Source organism: Phyllostomus hastatus, unplaced genomic scaffold (genome assembly GCF_019186645.2).
Source record: "Phyllostomus hastatus isolate PE091 unplaced genomic scaffold, TTU_PhHast_1.1 phas_scaffold_182, whole genome shotgun sequence".
Lineage (NCBI taxonomy): Eukaryota > Metazoa > Chordata > Mammalia > Chiroptera > Phyllostomidae > Phyllostomus > Phyllostomus hastatus.
This window is the reverse complement of record NW_025334013.1, coordinates 27215324-27239029: the sequence shown is the minus strand read 5'-3', so window position 1 is coordinate 27239029 and position 23706 is coordinate 27215324. Positions and strand designations below refer to the sequence as shown.

General features: G+C 43.5%; 1 protein-coding gene across 12 annotated transcripts in view; it reads left to right on the top strand.

Annotated features, from left to right (window-relative positions):
* SCMH1 (Scm polycomb group protein homolog 1) overlaps positions 1 to 23706 on the top strand; it is a 142682-nt gene that overhangs the window by 113511 nt on the left and 5465 nt on the right. For 7 of the 12 annotated variants that reach the window (XM_045859137.1, XM_045859136.1, XM_045859135.1 and 4 more), the window contains 4 exons: positions 8370 to 8570; positions 10338 to 10529; positions 18435 to 18629; positions 20410 to 20475. In XM_045859137.1, coding sequence (XP_045715093.1) covers positions 8370 to 8570; positions 10338 to 10529; positions 18435 to 18629; positions 20410 to 20475 — 654 coding nt within the window. Of the gene's footprint in view, positions 1 to 8369; positions 8571 to 10337; positions 10530 to 11069; positions 11224 to 18434; positions 18630 to 20409; positions 20476 to 23706 lie in introns of those variants that run through there. The other 5 variants (XM_045859139.1, XM_045859138.1, XM_045859144.1 and 2 more) reach the window with 4 other exon arrangements.

The following is a 23706-nucleotide window of genomic DNA, read 5'->3' as shown; positions in this document are numbered from 1 at the left end:
TTCTCCTTTTTTGCCATATCAGTTATATTTCTTTAACTTTTTTAGTAGTCACCCTAGAGTTTGAAGTACACATTTGTAACTAACCCACGTCTACTTTCAAATAACACTATACCACTTCACAAATATAATAATAAAATAATTCTAATTTCTACTTCCCATTCCTTATGATGATGTCATTCATTTCACCTACACATAAGTATATGTAAACACATATATACACACATAAGCATACACAGTCAAATACATTATTATGTTTTTACTGTGAACAGGCTATTATCTGTTATATCAATTAAGAATAAGAAAAAGTAAGTTTTGTTTTGTCTTCACTTATTTCTTCCCTTACGCTCTTTTTTTCCTTATGTAGATCTGAGTTTCTGATCTCTATTATTTCCTTTTCTAAGGAAAATGCTTTAACATTGGAAGGCAGGTCTACTAGCAACAAACTCCTTCCATTTTTCTTTGTCTAAGAAAGTCTTTATTTCTCCTTCACTTTGAGGGATAATTTTGCAGGGTACAGAATTTTTGGTTGGTGGGTGTTTTTTCTTAACACTTTGAATATTTCACTCCTTTCTCTTTTAGCTCTCATGTTTTATAAGAATATAATTTTATTGTTGCTCCTCTACAAGTAAGGTGGATTCGTCCTTGATTATTTCCAAGATTTTTTCTTTATCTTTGATTTTCTGTATTTTGAATATAATATGCCCAGGTGTTGTTTTTTGGCATTTATCTCATTTTGTGTTCCCTGACCTTCTTAGATCTATGATTTGGTGTCTGACATTAATTTGGGGAAATTCTGTGTTGTTATTGCTTCAAATATTTATTCCATGTTTTCTTTTTTCTTTCTTCTCATTCTGGTATTCCCGTCGTGTGTGTATGTTACATCTTTTATAGTTGTTCCACAGTTCTTGAATAGTCTTTTCTGGGTTGTTGGTGGGGGGAATTAGTCTTTTTTTATTTGCTTTTTGGTTTTGGGAGTTTCTATTGAGATATCCTCAAGCTCAGCAATTCTTGCCTTGGCCATGTCCAGTCTACTAATGAGCCCACCAAAGGTGTTCTCCATTTCTGTGACAAGGTTTCTAAAAAATAAAAGGAACAAGTTGAGCAGTTCAGTGGATTAATGAGCTACTCATAAAAGATGAAATACATAGAATACCCAAGGACAGTAAACTGGGTCTCTTTGTTGCTAGTTTTTTTTTTTTCATTTTTTTATTGTTATTCTATTACAGTTGTCCCAGTTTTTTCCTTCTTTACCCTCCTCTGCCCATCCCACCCTCTACTCCCACAGTAAATTCCCACACTGTTGTCCATGTCCATGGGTCATTCATACATGTTCTTTGGCTAGTCCCTTCCCCTTCTTTCCACCACTACCACCTCCTCACTCCCCTCTGGTCACTGTCAGTCTGTTCCATGTTTCTATGCCTGTGGTTCTATTTTGTTTGTTAGTTTTGTTCATTAGATTCCTCTTATGGGTGAGACCATATGGTATTTGTCTTTCACGATCTAGCTTATTTCACTGAGCGTAGTATTCTCCAGTTCCATCCATACTGTTGCAAAAGGTGAGAGTTCCTTCTCTCTTTCTGCTGCACAGTATTCCACTGTGTAAATGAACATGGTTTTTTGATCCACTCATTTACTGATGGGCACTTAGTTTGTTTCCAGCACTTGGCTATTGTAAATAGTGCTGCTATGAACATAGGGGTGCCTAAGTTCTTTTGAATTGGTGACTCGGGATTCTTAGGATATATTCCCAGCAGTCTGTGACAGTGTTTTTGAACTGTAGAATTTTTTTTTAATTCTTTCTTAGAATTTCCATCTCTCTGTATACACTGCCCATCTGTTTGTATTCTACTTTATCCTTTTGACCCCCTTAGCATATTAATCATAGTTGGTTTAAATTCCCAATCTAGCCCTGGCTGGTGTAGTTCAGTGGATTGAGGGCAGGCCTGAAAACCAAAGGGTCACTGGTTCAATTCCCAGTCTGTGTGGATTCAGACTGGGTGGATGCCTCCATTGTGGGCCAGGTCCCCAGTAGAGGACGCACAAGAGGCAACCACACACTGATGTTTCTCCCCCTCTCTTTTTCCTTCCCTTCCTCTCTCTCTAAAAAATAAATAAGACCTTTAAATTCCCAGTCTCACAATTCCAACATGCCTGCCATGGCTGAGTCTGATTCTGTTGCTTGCTCTGTCCCTTTATACTGCACTTTTTGTCTTTTAGTATATGTCATAATTTTTTTGATAGCCAGATGTGCTGTACTGAGTGAAAGGAATTTTTATAAACAGGCCTTTAGTAAATGTGACATTGAAGTGTAAAAGGAGAAGTATTCTATAGTCCTACAAGTAGGTCTCAATCTTTTGGTGAGCCTGTGCCTCTGGACTATGAAATTCACTAGTGTTTTTTAGTCCTCCAACCCCCTTAGGTGGGACAGCATGGCTGGAGGGGGTTGGAGTTGGGTATTGCTTCTCCCAAGTAGATTAGGCTCTGATCAAACCTGCAGGTTAGGCTCTCATAAAACAGTTTCTTCTGAAAGCAGACCTTGTTAAGAACAGAATGCTCTGACTTTTCCAAAATGGTTCCTTTACCCCTCTCCCTGCTGGAAGCATGAGGGGATTTTTCCCCATGTTCACTGTGAGAACCTTGTTGACTCCTGAAGGTAAAATGCACAAAAGTGTAGGGAGCCCCCCTGCTACAATATGACTGGGCCCCCCTGGAATTTTCAACTCTCAGATTTGTCCACACTGAGCTTCCAGCAACTTGTCAACTCACAGTTTATATTTTCCTGCCTTGGCTCTGGTTCCCATGGAGGTTTCTGCTCATGGGTTTCTGCTCTAGTAAATTGTGATTCTCTGTATTCACTGGTCTATCTCTCCAAATTTGGGGGATATCAGTTTTCCCTGTGACCTCACTTCTCTGATGGATCTACAAAGGACCGTTGATTTTTCAGGTTGTTCAGTCTTTTACTTATTGTTAGGATGAAGTGGGTACTTCCCAGTTTTTTTTTACAACCCCAGTTCTGATATGGATGCAGTAGAAAACCAAAACATGACATTATACAAAAATATCTTTATGACCTTAACATTGTGAAAGATTTTTAAAAACAAGACAATAAACATAAACTATAAAAGAAAAGACATAAGGATCTTTTATATACCTGGAAAAAGTAATATCAATATATTCAACTATTTTTAAATCAGGACAGCTCATTGCTCTTCCGCCTGGCATTGGTCAGGGTGGCTCACCTGGAGGGTACGCTTCCAAGATGGTGCGTTCACATGGCTAGCCAAACTGGTGCTAGTTGTTAGTTCTCCACACACCCCAAAGGGTAGCTTGAGCTTCCTCTTACCATGGTGGCTGGGTTTCAAGAGCAAGCATCCCAAGAGACAAGAAGTGGAGGCAACCATTTTTTAAGGTTTGAGCCCCAAAATTAACACAGTGTCATTTCTACCATATTTTATTGATCAGTCAGTCAGAACCAAGATTCATGAGAAGGGGAACAGACCCCACATCTCGATGTGAGGAGGGTCAAAGAATTATGGACCACGTTCTAAAACCACTTTAATTCATTCTCTAGACACAAATTATTTACATATTTTCCCACTTGGATAATTTATTCTTCCCCTTGCAAGATTCACCATTAAAAGTCTCATCAACTTTACATCCTTTTGTAAACTTGGCTAGGTGGTTCAGTTAGTAGTTGTCACTTGGTTGGAGCATCATCTCACATACCAGAGGGATGCAGGTTTGATCCCCAGTCAGGTGCATACAGGAGGTAGCCGACTGATGTTTCTCTCTCACATCAATGTTCTTCCCTCTCTGTCTGCCCCTCGCCTTCTCTCTGTCCCCCTCCCTCCTTCTTTCCCTCCTTTCCTTTCTCTTCCTCTAAAATCAGTAAATATATCCTTGGGTGAGGATTAAGAAAATAATAATAATAAATAAAAGTCTCATCAGTTTACAACATCAGGCTCCAGATGTAGGATCTCCTCATCTAAATCCAGATCCAGGTGCAAATCAGACCTCTCAGGTGCAGTTTCCCAGGCACAGCTCCTTGACTGTAGTTCTCCAATCTGAAGACCTGTGAACTAAAGAAACGTGTTGTCTAGTGCAGTGGTTACCAGAGGGGAAGTCAGGGAGAGTATGAGAGGGTAATGAGGGTCAAATATATGATTGATGATAGAAAGAGGCTTGACTTTGGGTGGTGAGCACACAATGAAATACACAGATGATGTATTATGGAATTTTACACTTGAAGTTTTTATCTTACTAACCAGTGTTACCCCAATAAATTTTATAAATTTTTTTAAAAATAAGTAAAATATACTGTGAAATAACAAGGAGACATACTGGGGGGAAAAGAAACATGTTGTCTGCTTCCGATATATACCTGACATACAATGGTTGGACGGGCAGAGAAGAACTTACAGATACACCTGTTCAAAGGGGAGAAAAACTAGAGGCACACAGCAGTCACTGGTCTATATAGATTCTGAAATCCAGTTTGGCACATGTTGTCAATTCATTAATTTGATGCAGTACTACTTTCCGGGGGCTGTTTTTCATTACTCTTGGTTTTGTCCTCTGAATCATCATTCCTTTTCCCTGAGAAAACTGAGATTGCTTTCTCTGTCTTCTTCCTGCCTATAAAAGGTTGGGGGCTCTAAAGGATTCTTTTCATTTTGTACCAGCTTTGTCTTTTTAGTCCTAATTGGCAATGCTTCCACCAGAATGATTCTCTTAAAACCTTGAGAGATTGTCTATGAATCCCTTTTGGGATTTACTTCATTAGACAAAAGCTACAACCACAGATCTCTTAAAGATAAGCCCTTCTCTGGTTTGGGCTTCCTGTGCAGCTGCTGTGAAACAATGCCCAACAGATTCTATTGTTTAAGGAAAAGAATCTGAGAGATTTGCCTGTAAGATTATAGGGCCTTTTGGTCTGAAGTAGTCTATGCAGCATAGTTTTAAATCACTCTGACTTCTCAGCAAGAGATTTTTTTTTTCCCATTCTGGATTTGACACTTTCTCAACTTAGGATATTTTGCCTCAGGGAGAGATTGGAAATGAGAAGCAGTTTTGTTTGTGAACTCTGCAAGTCCTGAGTTTTTTTATGTTTTACGTTTTGTTTATTTCAAACTAATTCCTCTCATCTTGCATTTTTATCACAGCTAGTGAAAAGAAGCCGGTGGCACTTTCATCACCTTAGCTATTTCATTGAATTCATCAGGTACACTTATTTCCTTGTTCTTCAGGTGACAGGGCTGCCTGACTTCCCATCACTACCTCGTGTGTCCCCTGTCCTCCATCTCCCAATAAGACTTTTCTCATTTTCCTTTCAGCTCTCACTGACAGCCTTCTCAGCACTTGCTTGGTGGCCCATTATGCCTCTTTCTGATACCCAATCCCAAAGTCAATGTCATGTGTATCTGGCTTTTGTCACTGCCGCACCCTACTTCTGGCACTACAATCTGTTCCAATAATCTTTTGCTACATAACAAACCACCACAAAACTTGATGCCTGGAAACAACAGTGTGGGCAGGGCTGAGTGGCAACAGCTTATCTCTGTTACATGCAGTGTCAGTGCGGCAGCCCGACTAGGGCTGGAGGATCACTCCCGTACATGCTGACCAGGTGGCGCTGGCTGTCGTTTCTCTCCACATGGACCTCACCACGGGGCGGCTTTGCCTCCTCGCACATGGTAGTTGGGTTCCAAGAGTAAATGTCCCAAGAAACACAAAGTAGAAACTGCTAGTGTTTTAAACCCTAGGCTTAGAAACTTGACAATGTCATTTCCACCATAGTCTATTGGTCAGATATCACACAGTTCTATGTAAGGAATGTCAAAGAATTTGGAGGCCATGTTTCAAAACTGCCACACTCTGCCCTGGCTGGTGTAGCTCAGTGGGTTGAGCATTGGCCTGAGTACTGAAAGGTTGCCAGTTCGATTCCCAGTCCAGGCACGTGACTGGGTTGCAAGCCAGGTCCCCTGCTGGGGACACGTGAGAGGGAACTGATCAGTGTTTCTCTCTCTATTGTTCTCCCTCCCTTCCCTTCTGAAAAATAAAATCTTTAAAAATAAGTAAATCTGCCATCTTCTTGTAAGGCTTTCATAGTTTTCCTTTTATATTTCACACTTTAATCTGTGTAGAATTTCTTTTTTAAATCATTAATGGACTGGTTATATTTTTTCCTTTTCTTGTGTTTTAATTAGATGAAGTTTCCATACAGTGAAATATGCAAATCTTAAGTGTATAATTTGATGAATTTTAGTTAGTGTGAGCACCCTTGTAACTAACTACTGCAATTGAGTTAAAAGTCATTTCTAACCACCCCCCCAAAATCCCCAGAAGTTACCTCATGCCTCCTTACAAACAGTCTTCACTTTCACCTTTGATTTCTATCACTGTAGACTAGATTTTTCTGTTCTTGAACTTAATATAGATGGAATCATACTATATGTGTACTTTTTTTCTCTCTGGTTTATTTCTCTCAAAATGATGTTTGTGAGAAGCACCCTGTCAATGGTTTGTTATTTTTTACTGCCAAGTGATATTTTAATAAGTGATGATACCACAATTTGTATATCTGTTCTTTTGTTTATGGACATTTGGATTGGTTCATGTTTTGAACTATTATGACTAAGCTGCTATGAACAGCCTTACAGAGTTTTCATTTCTTTTTATTAGTCTTCTTATCTCTTTGAGTTCTTGCATTTTTATTTTGTTTTCAGCAAAAGGGTCATGTTTTAAATTTTTTACTGATTTTAAAGAGAGAGAGAGAAAAACATCAATTTGTTGTTTCACTTATTTGTGCATTAATTGGTTGCTTCTTGTATGTGCCCTGACCAGGGGTCAAACCCTCAACCTTGGCATATCGGGACAATGCTCTAACCTACTGAGCTACACGGCCAGGGCAAAAAAGTCATGCTTTGACATGGAAGTCCTATTTCTAACAGATTCAACCAATCCTTCAGTTGTTAGCTCTCCCTCCACACCTACCTCCAGAGGCACCTGCCCATTCTTGGGTCTTTTGTGAATTATAAGATGAAACAGCTTGGTTCTCATCACTGCCCATTTTTGGTTAAGGATTCAGCTTTGTTAGATCTGCTGAGTCAGTTACTACTTTGCCAGTCTGCTTTCCTGCTTCCAAAATTTTATGCTGTCTTCCCTTGTTATCTGGCTCATTTTAATGGGTTTTAGGAGAAAACATAGTTAAATATTTATTTCAATTCATCTGATTTATCCTTTTTTTCACCTCTCATTTTCTACAGCCTTTCTCTCCCTTTCTGTTTATCATTTTCTTCTCTCTACCTTGCTTCCCCTTAGAATCAGAATGATAAAGGTGGGAGAACCCTCAGAGAGCATCTGGCCCAGCCCCTCATTTTACAGGTGGTAGACGCGAGGCCCATAGAGGGCGGCAGTTCATCCACAACCCACACAGCCATCCTTCCTATCTTTTTGGCCTGTAATAACAAAAGAGACTTTTTGCCCTCCAACCCCTTCAGTGTGGGAAAGGAGAGTACCCCTACTCAAGTGGAAACCTAGAAGGCAGGTCAGCAGGGAGAATGTCATAGCTGTGTAGGCTTTGGTGAGTCGCCTCCAGAGACCAAGGAAGCAGTTCTGTTTAGGACGGCCTCTGTCTCCGGTGCCCACCCATCCCCCACCCCACACAGTGCCAGTTGGAGGGTTGCCGGTTAGGAGAGTGCCCAGCTGTCTTAACAGGAAAAACTCCTGAAACAAACATCTGAATTGGGACCCTCAAGTCCTTTCCATGTTTTTCTTCATCCCATTTTTTCCTCTTTTTACTGCTTTCTTTGGGCCTGAGTATTGATATGGAAGATAAAAAGGGGATTCCAAGGTCCAGAACAGAAAGCAAGGCAAGTGACCAGTAGTGTGACTATTCTAAGCCCAAGACCACACACACACACACACACAACCATAGTCTTGCTAATATTGCCATGGCCGCACAACTCCTTACACATATAAGGTAAGATACATAAAGAACATGTGAGGCAACCAAGTACCAAAAATGAATGTGTGTGTATATATATATGTGTGTGTATATCTATGAAATTGTTTAGATTTTCTCTTTAGTGCACAGGAGACAAAGTGCAAGTTCCGTGCCTTGGCTTTTGGTCAGGCTGTTCTTCCAGCAGGCTGTGTTCCCAGAGCCTTTGGTCATGCAGTTTGGGCTGGAAGCAGCTGGGCACAGCCACCCTCTGCCCCCTCCCACAGTGTGTCACTAGCTTAGCAGCTGGGAGTCCTGCCCGGGACCAGAGTCCAGGGGAGAGATGATAGAAGAGAGCACTCTTATCTAACTTCTCTATCCCAAGTACTCTGTACGGCTCTTTAATTCAGTTCTTTGTCTCCTGCAGTTTGTATTTACTTGAACAAGAACGGCAGCACTGGCCCCCACTTAGATAAGAAGAAGATCCAGCAGCTCCCTGACCATTTCGGGCCAGCCCGCGCCTCTGTGGTGTTGCAGCAGGCTGTCCAGGCTTGCATTGACTGTGCTTATCACCAGAAAACTGTCTTCAGCTTCCTCAAACAGGGCCACGGTGGTGAGGTTATCTCAGGTAAGCTCCCTCGGGCCAGTATGGCCTCCCAGGCAGAGGGCGAGGCCTTCTCAACTGGCTCATTTCTGACAGCCCATCCTGGTTCCCACTTCACACCTGAAGGCTCTAAAGAAGGGTGAAGGTGTACTCTTCCACAGAGAGTCCTCATTTTCTGCACCCAGAGCCTCTCTGAGTCTCGTGCATACCTCTGCCAAGTAGAGTACCCATGCAGACTGTTCAGAGTCCTGAGCCTCTAAACAGATTCCTCTACTGTCTGCCTGCTTAGCCTCTCCATACAGAAAATATGTGAGTGTGGCACCCCAGGAGATAGGAGACGCAAGAGGAGGCTGTACTGTGGCCACAGGAGAGTTTCTCCAAACTGCCACAGCCTCCCACCTGGCATGAGGGAACCTCGAACTCTTCTTTCATTCTTTTGACTCCTTAGCTTCCCAGTTCTGAGCCAGCCCTGACACAAGGGAGTTAAACCCCAGGGCAGAGTGGGAAGAGCCATTCCTTCTTTCTTCCCTGCTGTGAGAATCTGAGTCAGCTGCACAGTGTTTTGTTGTTTTCACTGAGAATAATTAATTTTTCTGCTGTGCCCCTGTTCTGTTTCAGTTTTCATTAAGTCCAAAACCCTTTACCCACCAAACCCATGAAGACCTGACCTAAAGCCTCTCAATTTTAACTGTATGCTACTCCATAATCTCCCACTCCTTCCTTCTAACACATCGCAGTATTCGGCCTCAAGAAGCAGCTGACGTGGAAAAACCCATAAATAATCCAACTGTATTCTTTTGGAACACATTTATTGAGCCCTTACTATATGTCAGAGGTTATTGCCAGGACACTGGCTGGGGACGGGGAAAAAGGAAGATGACAGTCTCAGGCACTGCCCTGGTGGAAAAGGAATAATATCTCACAGCTACGTGTGAGAGACGTGACAATAGAGAAATACGGGCAGGGTAGTGTGGGAGACCAGGCGAGGGAGTAATTGGCTGAGAAGAGGATGCGGCAGGCAGGGGAGGAATTGTTACAGAAGGCGGAGAACTGCAAAGGAAATCAAGCCTTCCTTTCCTTCTGAGGCAGAAGCCACCACTGGTCTCTCCTTTCCTTCTGTGCAGCAGTCTGCAGGAACCTGGCTTTCTTTGCTGCCTCTCCTTAGCTCCTAGCACCTATACCTCCTGTAGGGTCCTTTCTCTGCCCCAAAACTAGTTCCTGAGAATGACATTTCTCCCCATTTCCTGCTGCTCTCAGACACAACTGCAGAGATCTTAGCTTTTTAAGGGCTATACAGATACTTTTTGAATGGAAAAAGAGTGAAATTAAACACAGCATGGCATAGTTCCCAATGTTGCCGAAATTCTAGTGCTCTTACATAGATTGGATTGTTCACCAAACCAGTGCTGCAAAGGCTATATTCTCTTCTGCCCAGCTTCTGTTCTCAGGCAGTGCTTAGGGAAATAGCACACAGAATGAACAGATTTCCTGGACAAGGCCCAGCCAACTGATGGAGCAGATAGAATTATGTTTGCAGTTGTTTTCACAAGTTGCATAAAATCATTCCAGAGCCCCAGGTGCAAGGGACTTGGCCTGGCCACTCCCATTATTGCAAGTCCTTTGGAGTTGGCGAAAATCATACCCTCGAGGGAGGGAGGGAGAAAACTGGGGCACTGATTGCCTTTGTGTAAGCAGGTAATCCTGAGGCAAGCTGTGGGCTGAACTCCTCCTGCCCAGTGCTGCGCTGCATGCCCGGCTGATGTGCTCAGCCCTGTTTACTTCACTCCACAGCTGTGTTTGACCGTGAACAGCACACCCTCAACCTCCCAGCCGTCAACAGCATCACCTACGTCCTCCGCTTTCTGGAGAAACTCTGCCACAACCTTCGCAGTGACAATCTGTTTGGCAACCAGCCCTTTACACAGACTCACTTGTCACTCACCACCACAGAGTACGGCCACAGCCACGACAGGTACCTACCAGGTAGGAGCTGGGATGGGGCCTGGGCTAAGAAAGGGTGCAGAGCCAGTAGCAGCACCAGCAAGGGCCCACGGCCAGCCCTCAGACCTGCTATGCTGGCACCTATTTTCCAGAGGTCTGGCTTTCTGTCCCCAACCTTTGTCATATCTGGGACATTTTGGTCTCCTCTTACCTTTACTCTCTCTTCAGGATTTTGTCCCCTCTCTCTGGGATGAACCTTCTTTCCTCTGGATTGTTATTCCTAGAAAAAGTGGTTCAGGAGTCTCCCTCTGAGCTCCAAACTGCATGTAGAGCCACTGCAAAGTCACAGTACATCTCCCAGTGTAAATCTGGCAGCAGAGGCCTACCATAGAGCTCCCTTGCCAGCGGGAAGGTTTAGTCGCAAGCTACAGATTGAGAAATTTGCTCCCTGGTGATTGGCCATCCACTCTTTCCTTTGGCACGTGGCCCTAACTCCTCCAGCACTGCCAGTCTAGCAAGTCAATTCAAGTTCCTGCTGTTTCTAACTAGGCTGGAAAATAACTTTCTTAGTTAACATACCAGACCCACAGCGGGAAAGCGGATGCCACGTGGCCGGATCAGTGACTAAGCACTTCCGAGAGAGGTTAAAGAGTGAATGGAACGCGGCATCTCTAATCTGGAGCCCAGGACACAGCCGACAGGAAGGGAAGGAAAGCTCGGCCCAAAACGTAGCGAGGTAGGTCATTGTTGAGAGAGGGAGGAAAGGCCCTTTAAAGGAGCCTGTGGACTTTGTCCTGGCCAGAGGAATAGAGAGGTGGTGCTCTCAGTTTCAGGGCTGTGCTGGCTGTTCATGGGGGAGCATATAAATTGAAAGGTGCCCCCTACTGACCTTCTGTACAAGTCTTGTTCCCACACTGCCTTCCCTGTAGTCTTTTTACCATCGTCTTAACAAACTCACTTCTGAAAAAAGTGCCACTTCTGACGAAAGTGCCCTGGGCAGTGACTATTGACCCAGCCGCAGCCACCACCAACCCTCTATTTTTGCACCCAAATGAGCATTGCTTATGGAACTTGTAAAAATATACCTGAATTTCAAATACTGCTTGTAGAGACCAGACCCTCTGGTTCCTGCAGACATATTTGTGACTCCTTCACTGATCCTTTCTCTCACCTAAGCTGCTCTAGGTTGCTTTCTTTCAGCATCAGAATCTTTGAGAACTTTTTGAAAAAGGCATTCTTTCTTACAGCTAGAATGTTCTACTGGGCATGGTAGAGTTGGTGAAAGGCAGGCTGTTACATACCCACATACCCCTCAGAAACTCTAAGCTGCACTTCAGTAATGAAAGTTAGGCCTACCTGGGATTCTGGAAGAATGGTTACATTAGAGGGAATAGCATGCCCATGTGTGTAGCTGCTAAACTAAAGACACATTTCTCAAAGAAATAGCAACTCAGAATTCCTCAGTGGAATATGGTCCTTAAGAACTAAGAGAAACGTACTGGTGGCCACATGCAGACACTGTCAGGGGTGTATACCATGGACCAGCAGTCTCAAAGGTAGTTTGGGGTTGAGGGCATGACCTTTCTTGGGAATTCAATGCCAGTTTGCATCTCTCTGATTCAACTCTGATTCAGATAGGAGGAAGCAAGCTTAAGCCACTCTTCCTTCTTGCCTCATCAAGAAAGACACCAATACCAGGGCTATCACATTCTGCCATTGGCTCTCCCCCTTCCTTTCTCTCATTTTCAGACAGATTCAGCCAACTCTCTGCACCCTCTTGTGCTCTCTAACCTTTGTTTCTCATAGTGGGTGCCCAGCAACTTGGCTGCTCTCACCCTGGTTTTTATTTGCTTCCCTGAAATGAGCATTTTAACTCTGCCCAGACAAGTCAGAGCATTGCCTAGATTTCTGATTCCTCTGTGCTTCTCCTTCACTCATCTTCTCTGCCTGCCTACCTGCCTGCCCGCCTTACTACCCCTTTGTCCCACCTCTGATCATTTATCATTTCCTGTACTTTTCTGATTAGCTACCCAAACCTCTGCCAAATAACTTGATCTGGACAAGGACTGTCCAAGGTGCCCTTTGGATCTGGTGATTATCACTCCCTCCCTCCTGCTCTGTTACATTCTTCTGCTAGTTCACAGCCAAAGGTGCCGTCTCTGTTATCTAGGTACTTCCTGGAGTCCTTTTCCCTACAGGTTCATTTGCACACTGTCCACCTTGTAGAGTCTTGGCCTAACTGACATACCTCGTTAGGCTTCCTTACCTAAGTGAAGGCTTAATGTTTTGTCGCCAACATTTTATTTTGAAAAATTTCAGATCTACAGAAAGGTTGTACAGGAGTACAATGAGCAACCACGTACTCTTCACCTAGATTTACCATTTAACTTTTTACAATAGTTACTTTATCTGTTTCTCTAAGTATATGTACATATATATATATCCATGTTTTTTGTTCATTTACTAAACCTTTTGAGAGTTAACTGCAGATAAGAGACTTGATCTTTCAATACTTTTGTTTGTATTTCCTAAGAACAAGGAACATAATACTATCATCACACTCAAGAAATTCATAAAATCCAGTATTGTTGACCCTTTTGAAACAACATGGGTTTGAACTGCACAGGTCCACTTGTAGGTGGATTATTTTCAATAAATACTATAAGTGCACTTTTTCTTCCTTATGATTTTCTTAATGACATTTTATTTTCTCTAGCTTACTTTACTGGAAGAATAAATATATAATGTATATTACATATAAAATATGTATTAATTGACTGTTTATGTTGTCAGTAAGGCTTCTTGTCAAGAGTTAAACGTGGATTTTAAGCTGTGTGGGGGCAGGGGGTGAGGGGATGGGGAACAGGTGGGGTAGCAGGTGCCCCCAGTCCCTGCACTGTTCAAAGATCAGCTGTAGCTGACAACATTCATGTTTAATTTTCCCAATTCTCCCAATGATGTCCTTTTTTTACAGTAAAATATTTAATTTTTAAAATTATTTAAATTTTTTTCAATTACAGTATATATTCAATATTATTTTGCATTGCTTTTGAGTGTACAGCATAGTGGTTAGACAGTCATATATACTTTACAAAATTATCCCCCTGATACTTCAAGTGCCCACCTGGCACCATAAATACTTATTACAATATTACTGCTATGTTCCCTATGCCAATAATATTCTTTATAGTTGTTTTTTGCTTTTTGTGTATTTTTTTTTAACCTAATGCAAGATCCAGTGAAGGATCATCCATTGTATTTAGTTGTCCTGTCTCTTTAGTTTCCTTTTATCTAGAGCAGTTTTCTAGCCTTTTTCCCACCTTCCATGACGTGACATTGGCATTTTGAAGAATCCAGCCCGTTGTTTTGGTTGAGGTCATCAAACATTTATCAGATACTTACTCTGTGCCAGATCCCATATTGACTCTGGGGAGACAGAGATGAGACACACGATCCCTGCCCTGAAAGAGTCCCACCTGAGAGAGGGAGAAAAAGGTGAACATGTGCATGGTGAGAGCATGGAGGTCCTCAGGCCCAGTCAGGAGTGGTGAGCAAGAAGCAAGGCGAAAGCAGATGTCAGGAAAGGATTCCTGGGGAAGGCTGGGGTGGGGATGGAGTCGGGGCGGGCAATGTCAGATCGGAGTCCCTTCTTCAGCGCTACGCACATCTACATCCAGCAGGAGTCCTGTGAAGATTGAGAGGGAGCTCCTTCTGGCTTTCTACACAACTGACAGTATTAGACAGTAGATAGCGTTAATTTAGCTGGTCCCAGTGAACATGCATTCTAGCCCTTGAAATCCACCTGGCATTAACTCTAGGCCTGCTGTTTTGGAATTGCCCAGGCTCCACTCTGCTAGAGGAAGTGGTTCACTTTTCCCGTGACAATAGGTTCCTCGTGCCTGTCTTTCAAATTGCCATCCAGGTCTTCTGAGCTAGTTATGAAGTGGTTCTCCAAATCCCCAAATGCACAGTGATTAAAACCAAATAAAAACTGAGTTCTCTTAGGATGTCCCTTCATCCCTACACTCTGTTTCCTCACAGAACTGTCAGAGTTTTAAGATGACCCAAATGTTCATAATTAAACTATTGATTCCATCATTTAGTCAGACAGTCAGCCCAGTATCTACTGACTACACAATGCCAGCCTCTGATTTAGAAACGGAAGATCCCATTGTAAACTAGAGGGCAAGGTCTTTACTCCCACAGTTTCCAGCCTGGTAAAAAATACAAACAAATAAGCAAATAGTTAATTTCATGGTAATGAATACTTGAATAGGACAAGTTCAGAGTTCAAAAGTTCAAACGAGGTGTGTCAGGTTAAGACTTTCCAGAAAAAATAGCATCCTGTAAGAGACGAGGCTGGAGTGGCAGGCAGAGGCCCACTCAAGGAGGCCTGATTGACCATGTTACATACTTTAAACGGTATCATTGGGCAGTGAGGACCCACGGAAATGTTTTGAGCCAGGGAAGTGACAATCAAATTTGTGTTTTAGATAGCTCACTCAGGATACTGTGTGGGAGAGTGGTTTGGAATGTAGCAACACAGTATAAGCAGGAAAACTAGTTGGAGATTTCTGCAGAACTCTGTGAGTCCTCCTAGATTTGGGGATTTTCCTTTCTCTTGATATTCAAATCTAAATAAAATAAAATAAACCCCATCCCAGAATAAGGTTACATTTTCCTGGTAGTTGTTCATACTTCTCGCTGTCAATTCCTGCTTCTGATCCATTCTTAATTCCTTTCCCTGGCAACTTCCATAGCCCATGGTCTCTCTCTACAGTCCTTTGCCCCAAACCTTTGATCCTGTTCCTCATCCTTCATTTGATCCAGTCCCTCGAATCTCAGAAGTAGAAAGTGCTGTGGAGATGACCTCCTGTGTACCCCAGCAGACAAGGGTGGTCAACTGGCTTCTGCTCAAAATACTCCTAACAGTAGGTTGCTTACTATCACCTTTGGCAACCAATTTTACTTTAGATACTTCTGAATGCTAAAATGCCTCCCTTTTTAGCTGAAATCGCCTTCTTATAACTCCTGCTCACTGTTCTACTTTGTGCCTTCCAAAAGACCAGCTCTACCTCCAGGCCCCTTCCCATCCCATGACTGTCTTTAGGGGGTTTTTCTCCTCTGACCTTTCTCCAGATTCTACACTACCAGGTTTTTCATCTTTGCCTCTCACCAGCACTCTGGTTATCCTCCACTGGGAACTCTAGTTTTTAAGGTCAGCCTTGCAATGCGATACTCAAGAGATCTGCCACTCACTGAAAATAAATTCTTAAGGTCAAGGTCCTTATCTGTCTGTTTACCTCTACATACCCCATACCTAGCATAGTGGCTCACAAACAGAGTATGCAACACATTTTTGTTGAGTGAATGAATGAGCTCCCTTTCATATTAATTGTTCTCATGTCTCCAGCATATCAACAGCAAATTTAATTTACATATACCTTATGAAGTTAGGGTTTACATCTCTATTTTATAGAATGGCAAAATGAATCGCAGGGGTGGGGGGTGGGGAGCTATGATTGTTGACTCATACTCGTACTAGAAATAGAACTCAAGTCTTCCAGTCCCTATTTCTGATCCCTGGGCCAGTGGTTTCAAAGTTTGTTTTGTTTTAACAGTAGAGCACCTTTTTTGCAGAGGTAAGATTATATGAAACTCTGGTGTATAAAAGTTAAAACCAGAGCTGTTTTGATAGAAACTGGAATGAGACCCAGAGCTCTATTTCCTTGGCTCCCCTCTGGGGGCCACCAGGGCCCTGTGAAACACAGCTGGAACGCACTGCAATCTTCTGTCCTGCTATTGTCCTGGTGAAGGCAGCCAGGGCCTCGTGGATCAGCCCTAAGTGGACTAGGACCTCCAGAGCCTCGGGTGTGATTTTTTTGCTGCATCTCATTAGGATGACTTAATGGCCTTGCTTAATCCAGGTGCCACCAGTCCAGATTTTTGGGCCCAGCAACTCAAAATATGAATGTCAGTTACCATTCTTAGCATCGCTGAGAGGAAAAGGCACTGACTTGCATCAGCATCTGGTGAGCTCCATGTCATCATCATTCTTTTTCACATCTGTTAGCTCTTGTGAGGCAGGTGGTATTATCCCCAGTCTTCACTCAGTAAAACGAAGACTAGAAAGGTGAGGTTCCCCTGCTGATAGATGGGGAAACTCAACTTCATCTTTTTCTGGAGCTCATTCAGAGAACTAGGTTTGCCAGTCTATGAATGAAGAATGGAATAATAACTCTCCACCTTTGTAAAGTCATCTCACTTCATTTCCTCATCTGACCTTCTCAGCATAAGAAAGGGTGATTTTTCCCAGTTTATGGATGAAGAAACTGGTGCTCAGAGAAGACGAACAACCTGCCTGGGGTCACACACCTAGTGCAAGGCAAGGAGCTGAGGCACAGTACCCCGGCCTTATGTTTCCTGTTCTTGTCTCAAAGCAGGACAATGGTACTGTCATCTCTCTGGGAAAGCAGGTCTGGAACCTCCCCTGAGAACGGGAGTGGATATGGTTTAGGTATCCTGGGGCTCAGAGACTTCTCTCTTCGGAATAATTTCTTTTTTTTTTTTTTAATTTTTTTTTAATATTTTATTTATTTATTTTTAGAGAAGGAAGGGAGGGAGATAGAGAGAGAGAGAGAGAGAGAGAGAGAGAAACATCAATGTACGGTTGCTGGGGGTTATGGCCTGCAACCCAGGCATGTACCCTGGCTGGGAATCGAACCTAGGACACTTTGGTTCCCAGCCCGAGCTCAATCCACTGAGCTACGCCAGCCAGGGCTCGGAATAATTTCTATGTGAGGGTTTCACCAGTTAAATTGCTTGAGATAGCAGTGAAATCTGTCTCATGCTAAGTTTGACTTTAAACCTGTGGTTACCAAGAAATTTTAGGTAAATAGCGGAAAGCAGTTCTAAAATCCTAAACCATCTTGCCACAGAGGTCTTACTGAATGCCAGACACTGTGCTTGAATTTAGTGTTTATCAGAGGCCCTGAATGAACCCCAAACATTATCTAAACACCTGAACTCTAAGAAAAACCACAAAGGACATTGATAAGGTCCAGTACCCAAGACAACCCCCTGCCCCCTATAAGTAGCGAATGCTGTGATCAGGACTAGGGAAATGTTTTGGTATGTGTAGAACCCAGTCATGAGACAGAGTCTGCTCACTTTCTGTAGTGCAATAATTAGGGGTCGTGGCCTGGGGGTAGAAATGTCAGGATGAGATTCCCTTTACAAAGGCTTGCATAGCCACTTCCTTTTGATATTTACAAACCCCCTAGAAGAAAGGGACTTCCATTGTTACAGATAAGGAGACTGAGGTTCTGAGGGAATCTCCTTGCCTGCTGAGTGGCAGAATCAAATTCTAACCCAGATTCTGGTCCTATGCCCACACTCTCACCACTTTACAATCCGGCATCCTTGGAACGTTTCTATAGAACAAGGCATATAAGAAAGAAGGCAAGAACATAAGAGCAGATCCTTTGCAGAAAGACCCTTAGCCACATATCAAGAAGCATTTCTGAGATGCCCTGCTGTTTGAAAGAGTCAGCTTCTAAAGTGCCCTGTCTAAGCACACACATCTCCTCTCCAGCATCCTATTCTCTGCTCTAGTATCTCATGTATAAGGCAGCCTCTTCCTATTTTTTTAAGGTTCTCCTATCCAGAAAGAGCATAAGATGTCTACAACAGAAGAAATCTCAAAGACCATCTAGTCTAAGGGACAGTGTCTTTAAGGAGATCCAAGTCCAGAGAGTGGCACTAAGCTTAACTAAGGCCACCGAGTGAGAGCCAGAGCCATGAGTGGTACACAGGCCTCCTAAGACCCAGCCTGGGACTTGCTATTTTGCTGCCTCTTGCTCCACCCAAACAGGTACCTGGGAGCCAGCACCCCAGCAGTCCCTTGAGGTTAGTCCCTTCTCTAACTCTGGTATTACTGGTTTTCAGGTGAAAACTTTGTCCTGGGGAATAGTCTGGCCCGGTCCTTGGAGCCACACTCAGACTCAATGGACTCTACCTTGAATCCCACCAACCTTGTCAGCACCTCCCAAAATCTTCGAACCTCTGGGTACCGGCCTTTGCTTCCATCCTGTGGCCTCCCGCTGAGCACTGCCTCAGCTGTGCGTAGGCTGTGCTCCAGGGGTAAGCTCACCGGAGTTCTGGCACTCCCTCCCTCCCTCACTCTTTCCTTCTCCCCTTCTTTCCTAAGGTCTGGGAATCCAGAAAGGACCTTGCTCTCTTGCCTTCTGCTTGGTGGTTAGACTGGAGTCTGCTAGGCACCTGGGAGGCAACTGAAACTCTGGGATTGGCTTGAGATAATGGAAACTAAGACCTAGAGCCAAAGGGACAGGAAAAGATTCATTGATTCCTTCGTTAGCTATTTATTTGAACACCATATGTGTTTGGCATGGGGATGCAAAAATTGGTCCTCCTTGTCCTCAAGGAGCTCACAGTAGTGTGGAAGAGATGCCTAAACAGGTAATTGTAAAACAACGTCTTGAGTGCAGTTACAGAGATATTCCCTATTAGTATAAAAACTGCAAGAAGGAACACCTAACACAAGCTTGGCATCCAAGGGAAGCTTCCTTGAGGAAATGACACCCTGAGATTTAAAGAGTGACTGTATGAATGGCAATCTCAGGAGGGATATGGGAAGGGAGAGCTTTCCAGAAAGAGAATACAGCATGAACAAGGGTGAAGGGAAAGAACTAGCAGATTGTACCAGGAGCTATATGCCATTTGGTGTTGCTGAAACCAAAGATAATACTGAGGCATCAAAGAGAAAAGCCTGGAAAGGTCAGGGTTATGCCATAGAAGACCTTAAGTGCCACATTAAAGAGTTTAGAGTTGACTTTAAAGGCAATGCAAAGTTTTTGAAGGCTTTTAATTAGAGGCAAGACCTAAAAGGTTTGTGCTTTCGATGGATCATTGACTACCATGTGGAGGATGGCTGTGAGGAAGAACAAGGCTGGAGAGACCAGTTAGAGGTTGCTAGCGTGGGCCAGACCAGAAGCAATAGAGGCCTGGGTTCAGGCAATGAGGGAGCATGTGAAGGAATTGATGGAGCTGGAGGGAGAGGAGTTTAGATCAACACTGGATCTGGGGAGGGTGGGGAAGAAGCAAGGCTGAGAGACATCCGAAGGTTGGGGAAAATTGTAAGATTGATGTGCTCATGATCAGGTGATATAATGGTTATGATGGACATAAGTCACGACACGGTTGGAAAGACAGGAGGTTGGGTCAGAAAATGGGATGTTTAAAATTATGAAATGAATTTGTTGATAGCAAGAACCAGGCAGTGAGCTTGGTAGTAGGTATTGAAGTGAAATGTACCTGCGGAGGCAAGGAAGTTGAATGGATTGCCTCTGAGGATTATGGCAAGAATTGGGGTGGAATAGAAGGTAGTGAGCTAAGTAATAAAAAAAAAAAGGCTTCATTGAACAAGGGGTAGAAACCCAGAGATTTATAGACATCAATGATCAGGAAGGGCAGGTGGAAAAATACATGTTTGGCCTCTGAAGAACGTGAGCTTTCATAGGAAGATAGTCTAAAAGCAGCCATTGGGAGACAGGAGAATGCCACCCCCACACCCTCACTGTGGCCTCTCCCAGCCCAGAGATGTGTGGGAGGTGACAGAATAAGAAAGCTCTATTAGCAAGGCCTGCAGTGGAAAGAAGGACCTCAGGAGAGAGAGTGTTCAGCAAGGCTGACAGGGGAAGAAGTCTGGGAGGCCCCGACCCCGACCCCGACCCCGACCCCGACCCCAGTGAGACAGCACATGGAGTGTGAGAGGCTCTGAAGTAGAGGTAGAGCTGAGAGTTGGTTCCCTGCCTTGAGACTTGGGTAAGTCATCTCACCTCACACATCTGCATGTTCTTCATATGCAAATGGAGATGGTGATATCCCCCTGGTCTTTCCACAGGAGTGTTAAAAGGATCAGATGGAAGCAGGGATATGGGATCGTTTTGGAAACTAACTCATTCCCCAGGTATGAGGGTGTTACTGTTACTGTGACTTTCTCCAAGGCCACTTAGGAGTGCTTCACAGGGCACTGTTGTCCCCCAGGCATCTCCACTCTTCCTTTGGAATACATTGAGTCTGTGGGCCAGGTCATGCTCATCTCTTCTGACCATGAAGAACCTAATAAGGCTATGAAAGGATTCCACTCTGTTTGCCCTTAAAACTGTTTCCCTCACAGAATGTAATGGATGCCAAGTCTGTCCCCTCTTATTTCACTCTCCAGGACAATTGGGCATCAGTTTGTTAGTCTGGCCTCTGTGGGGGCGCCTCACCTGCCGTAGTCATTCTCAGACTGAGACACGCTCCTTTCCTTGGAGAGTGACCACCCCCTGGACCCACTGGGTGGAGGGAAGGAACCCTGACACAGTCTGTCTGAAAAAATGTGAACAGGAAAAGACAGAGACAGGGTACCAACTGTTCTCCTTCCTGCCTGCATGCTCTTGGGCAAGTCAGTTCACTTCTCTGGGCCTCAGTTCTCTCGTCTCTAAAGTGAAGATGATGGTAATTCCTTCAAGAGTTATTTAGGGGTTAGATGAGCTGATGGGGGTTCTTTATAATGTTCATACACCAGACCGCTCTTCCCCACATTCACCACTGCCCCTTGGTGCATGCCACATCCCTCTCTCTGTCTGGACTGTCATTTACAGCCAGTCTCCCTCACTCCTGTCCTTGCCCCCTAACGTCTATCATCAGCACAGACTGTGAGAGCAATCCTTTTCATTGTAAATCGGTCCCTCTCACTCCTGTGCTCAAAACAAACCTATACACTCAGAAAAGCCAATCATCTCTCAGTGGCATACAAGGTCCGCTTTATCTGCACCATCACTCTCCCTGACCCATCACACACATGCACACCTCCCAGATGCTATTTCCTGCCACTTCTACTCAGTCACTCTGCTCTGGCACGTTGGCCTCCCTGCTAAACCTTAAGCATGCCCATCACTCTTCTGCCTCAGGGTCTTTGCTCAAATGTCTTCATCTCAGTGGAATATACATTCTAAGGGGAATAGGCTGACAAACAACACATAACATATAATAGTATATATGTGGCTGTATATATGTGTATATTTATATATAACACCATTATATACATGCATATAATACTCTGTATGTATGCATGCATGTGAAACTCCTAGCTCCCCTGGGTAGAGGGATTAGCTAAGATGGTCCAAGAAGGACATTCAGTTGTATATCTTCTCTCTGCCCTCCATAATCTCTGCACTTGGTTTCTGTCTTAGCATCACAGCAGACTTTGAAGAAGTGGCTGGCTCCCACGGAGCTCTCTCCAACTTCTTCTCTACTACCACCTCTAAAAAGCCATCGGAATTTCTGTGGTTCTAATCCCCTCTGCTTGCTCCAGCACACCTCTTCCCTGGTCTGCTCAGTCAGTGCCCAACCACAAGCTTCATAAATAATTGCTAGAGTCTCTAATACAGGGAGCAGGGGCTAGGCCAAGCAAACTAAACTTTGACTTTTAGATCTGGGACCCAGAATGCAGAAAAATGAGAAGATATTTTTAGCCTTTGCCAAAGGTAATTAAAGAGTAGGTTCCTTCTATTTCCACAGGTGTATTCCAGCTCTGCCACTTAGCATATGACTGGGCATTCCCTGGGTAGTGAGAATACAGATATGAACAAGGCAAGGTCCCTGTCTGAAGACAGACACAGTCTAGCAGGGGAGACAGAAAAATACACAAGTAATTGCTCATTCATTCATTTAACAAACGCATTTGAACATCTGTGGCTGATCAGACACTCTTGTGTGCTGGGGACTTTAACGGGAAAATTCCTCCCGTGTGTCTCCCCTACTTTCAGTACTCTGTTCAACACTACTGCACTTCTGAAACCCAACCTGTGGGTTCTCCACACAGCCAGCGGGGTGTCCTGCAGTTTAGCTCAGTTCTGATACTACCTGGAGATAACATCAATCCTGCTACAGATTAAGGGCTCGGGCTCACAAGGCTGCTAACCCACCCCCACTCCTTCAAAAGCCAGTTGAGAGTCTCCATTGTTACCTGTACTTCTGACTGACTATGTAAGTTGGAGATTACCACCATCCCCTCCTTATTTTACTTAATTTGCTAGAGTGGCTCACAGAACTCTGAAAAACTGTTTACTTACTAGATTACTAGTTTTCTGTGAAAGGATCCAACTCCGGAATAGCCAGGTAGAAGAGATGCAGAAGGAAGGTAGGGGGAAGGGGTGTGGGGCCTCCATGCCCTCTCTGAGCTGGGTGAGCCGCTCTCCCCGCACGCCCATGTGTTCTTTACTACAGAAGGAGACAAAGGACAGTATGTAATGATAAAGGGATCAAGCCAACAAGGGGATATAACCCTAGTAAACATTTACACACCCAACATAGGAGCACCTAAATATGTAAAGCAAATCTGGATGAACATAAAGGGAGAGATGGACAGAAATATAGTTGTATTTGGGGATTTTAACACTCTGTTGACTTCAGTGCATAGATCTTCCAGACAGAAAATCAATAAGGAGACAGCGGCCTTAAATGACAGTATATCAAATGGATTTCACTGGTATCTTCAGAGCATTTCACTCTAAAGCAGCAGAATATACATACTTTTTAAGTGCACGTGGAACGTTTTCTAGGATACACCACATGTTAGGACACAAAACAAGTCTCAGTAAATTTAAGAAGATTGAAATTATATCAAGCATCTTCTGTGACCACAGTGCTATCAAACTAAAAATCAGTCACAAGAACAACACTGAAAAACATGCAAATACATGGAAGCTAAATAACATGTTATTAAACAATGAAAGGGTCAACAACTAGATCAAGGAAGAACTCAAAAGACACCTTGAAACAAATGAAAATGAGGACACGACAATCCAAAATCTGTGGACACTGGAAAAGCAATCCTGAGAGGGAAATTCTCAGCATTACAGGCCTATCTCAAAAAAATAATAAAAAGCTCAAATAAACAATCTAACTTCACACTTAAAGAACTGGAACAACAAACAAAGACCAAAGTGAGTAGAAGGAAGGAAATAATAAAGATCAGAACAGAAATAAATAGAGTCTGAAAAAATGATACAAAAGATCAATGAATCCAAGAGCTGGTTCTTTGAAAACATAAACAAGACTGACAAACCTTTAACCAGACTTATTAAGAAAAAAAGAAAAAGGACCCAAAGAAATAAAATCAGAAATGAAAAAGGAAAAATCATAACTGACA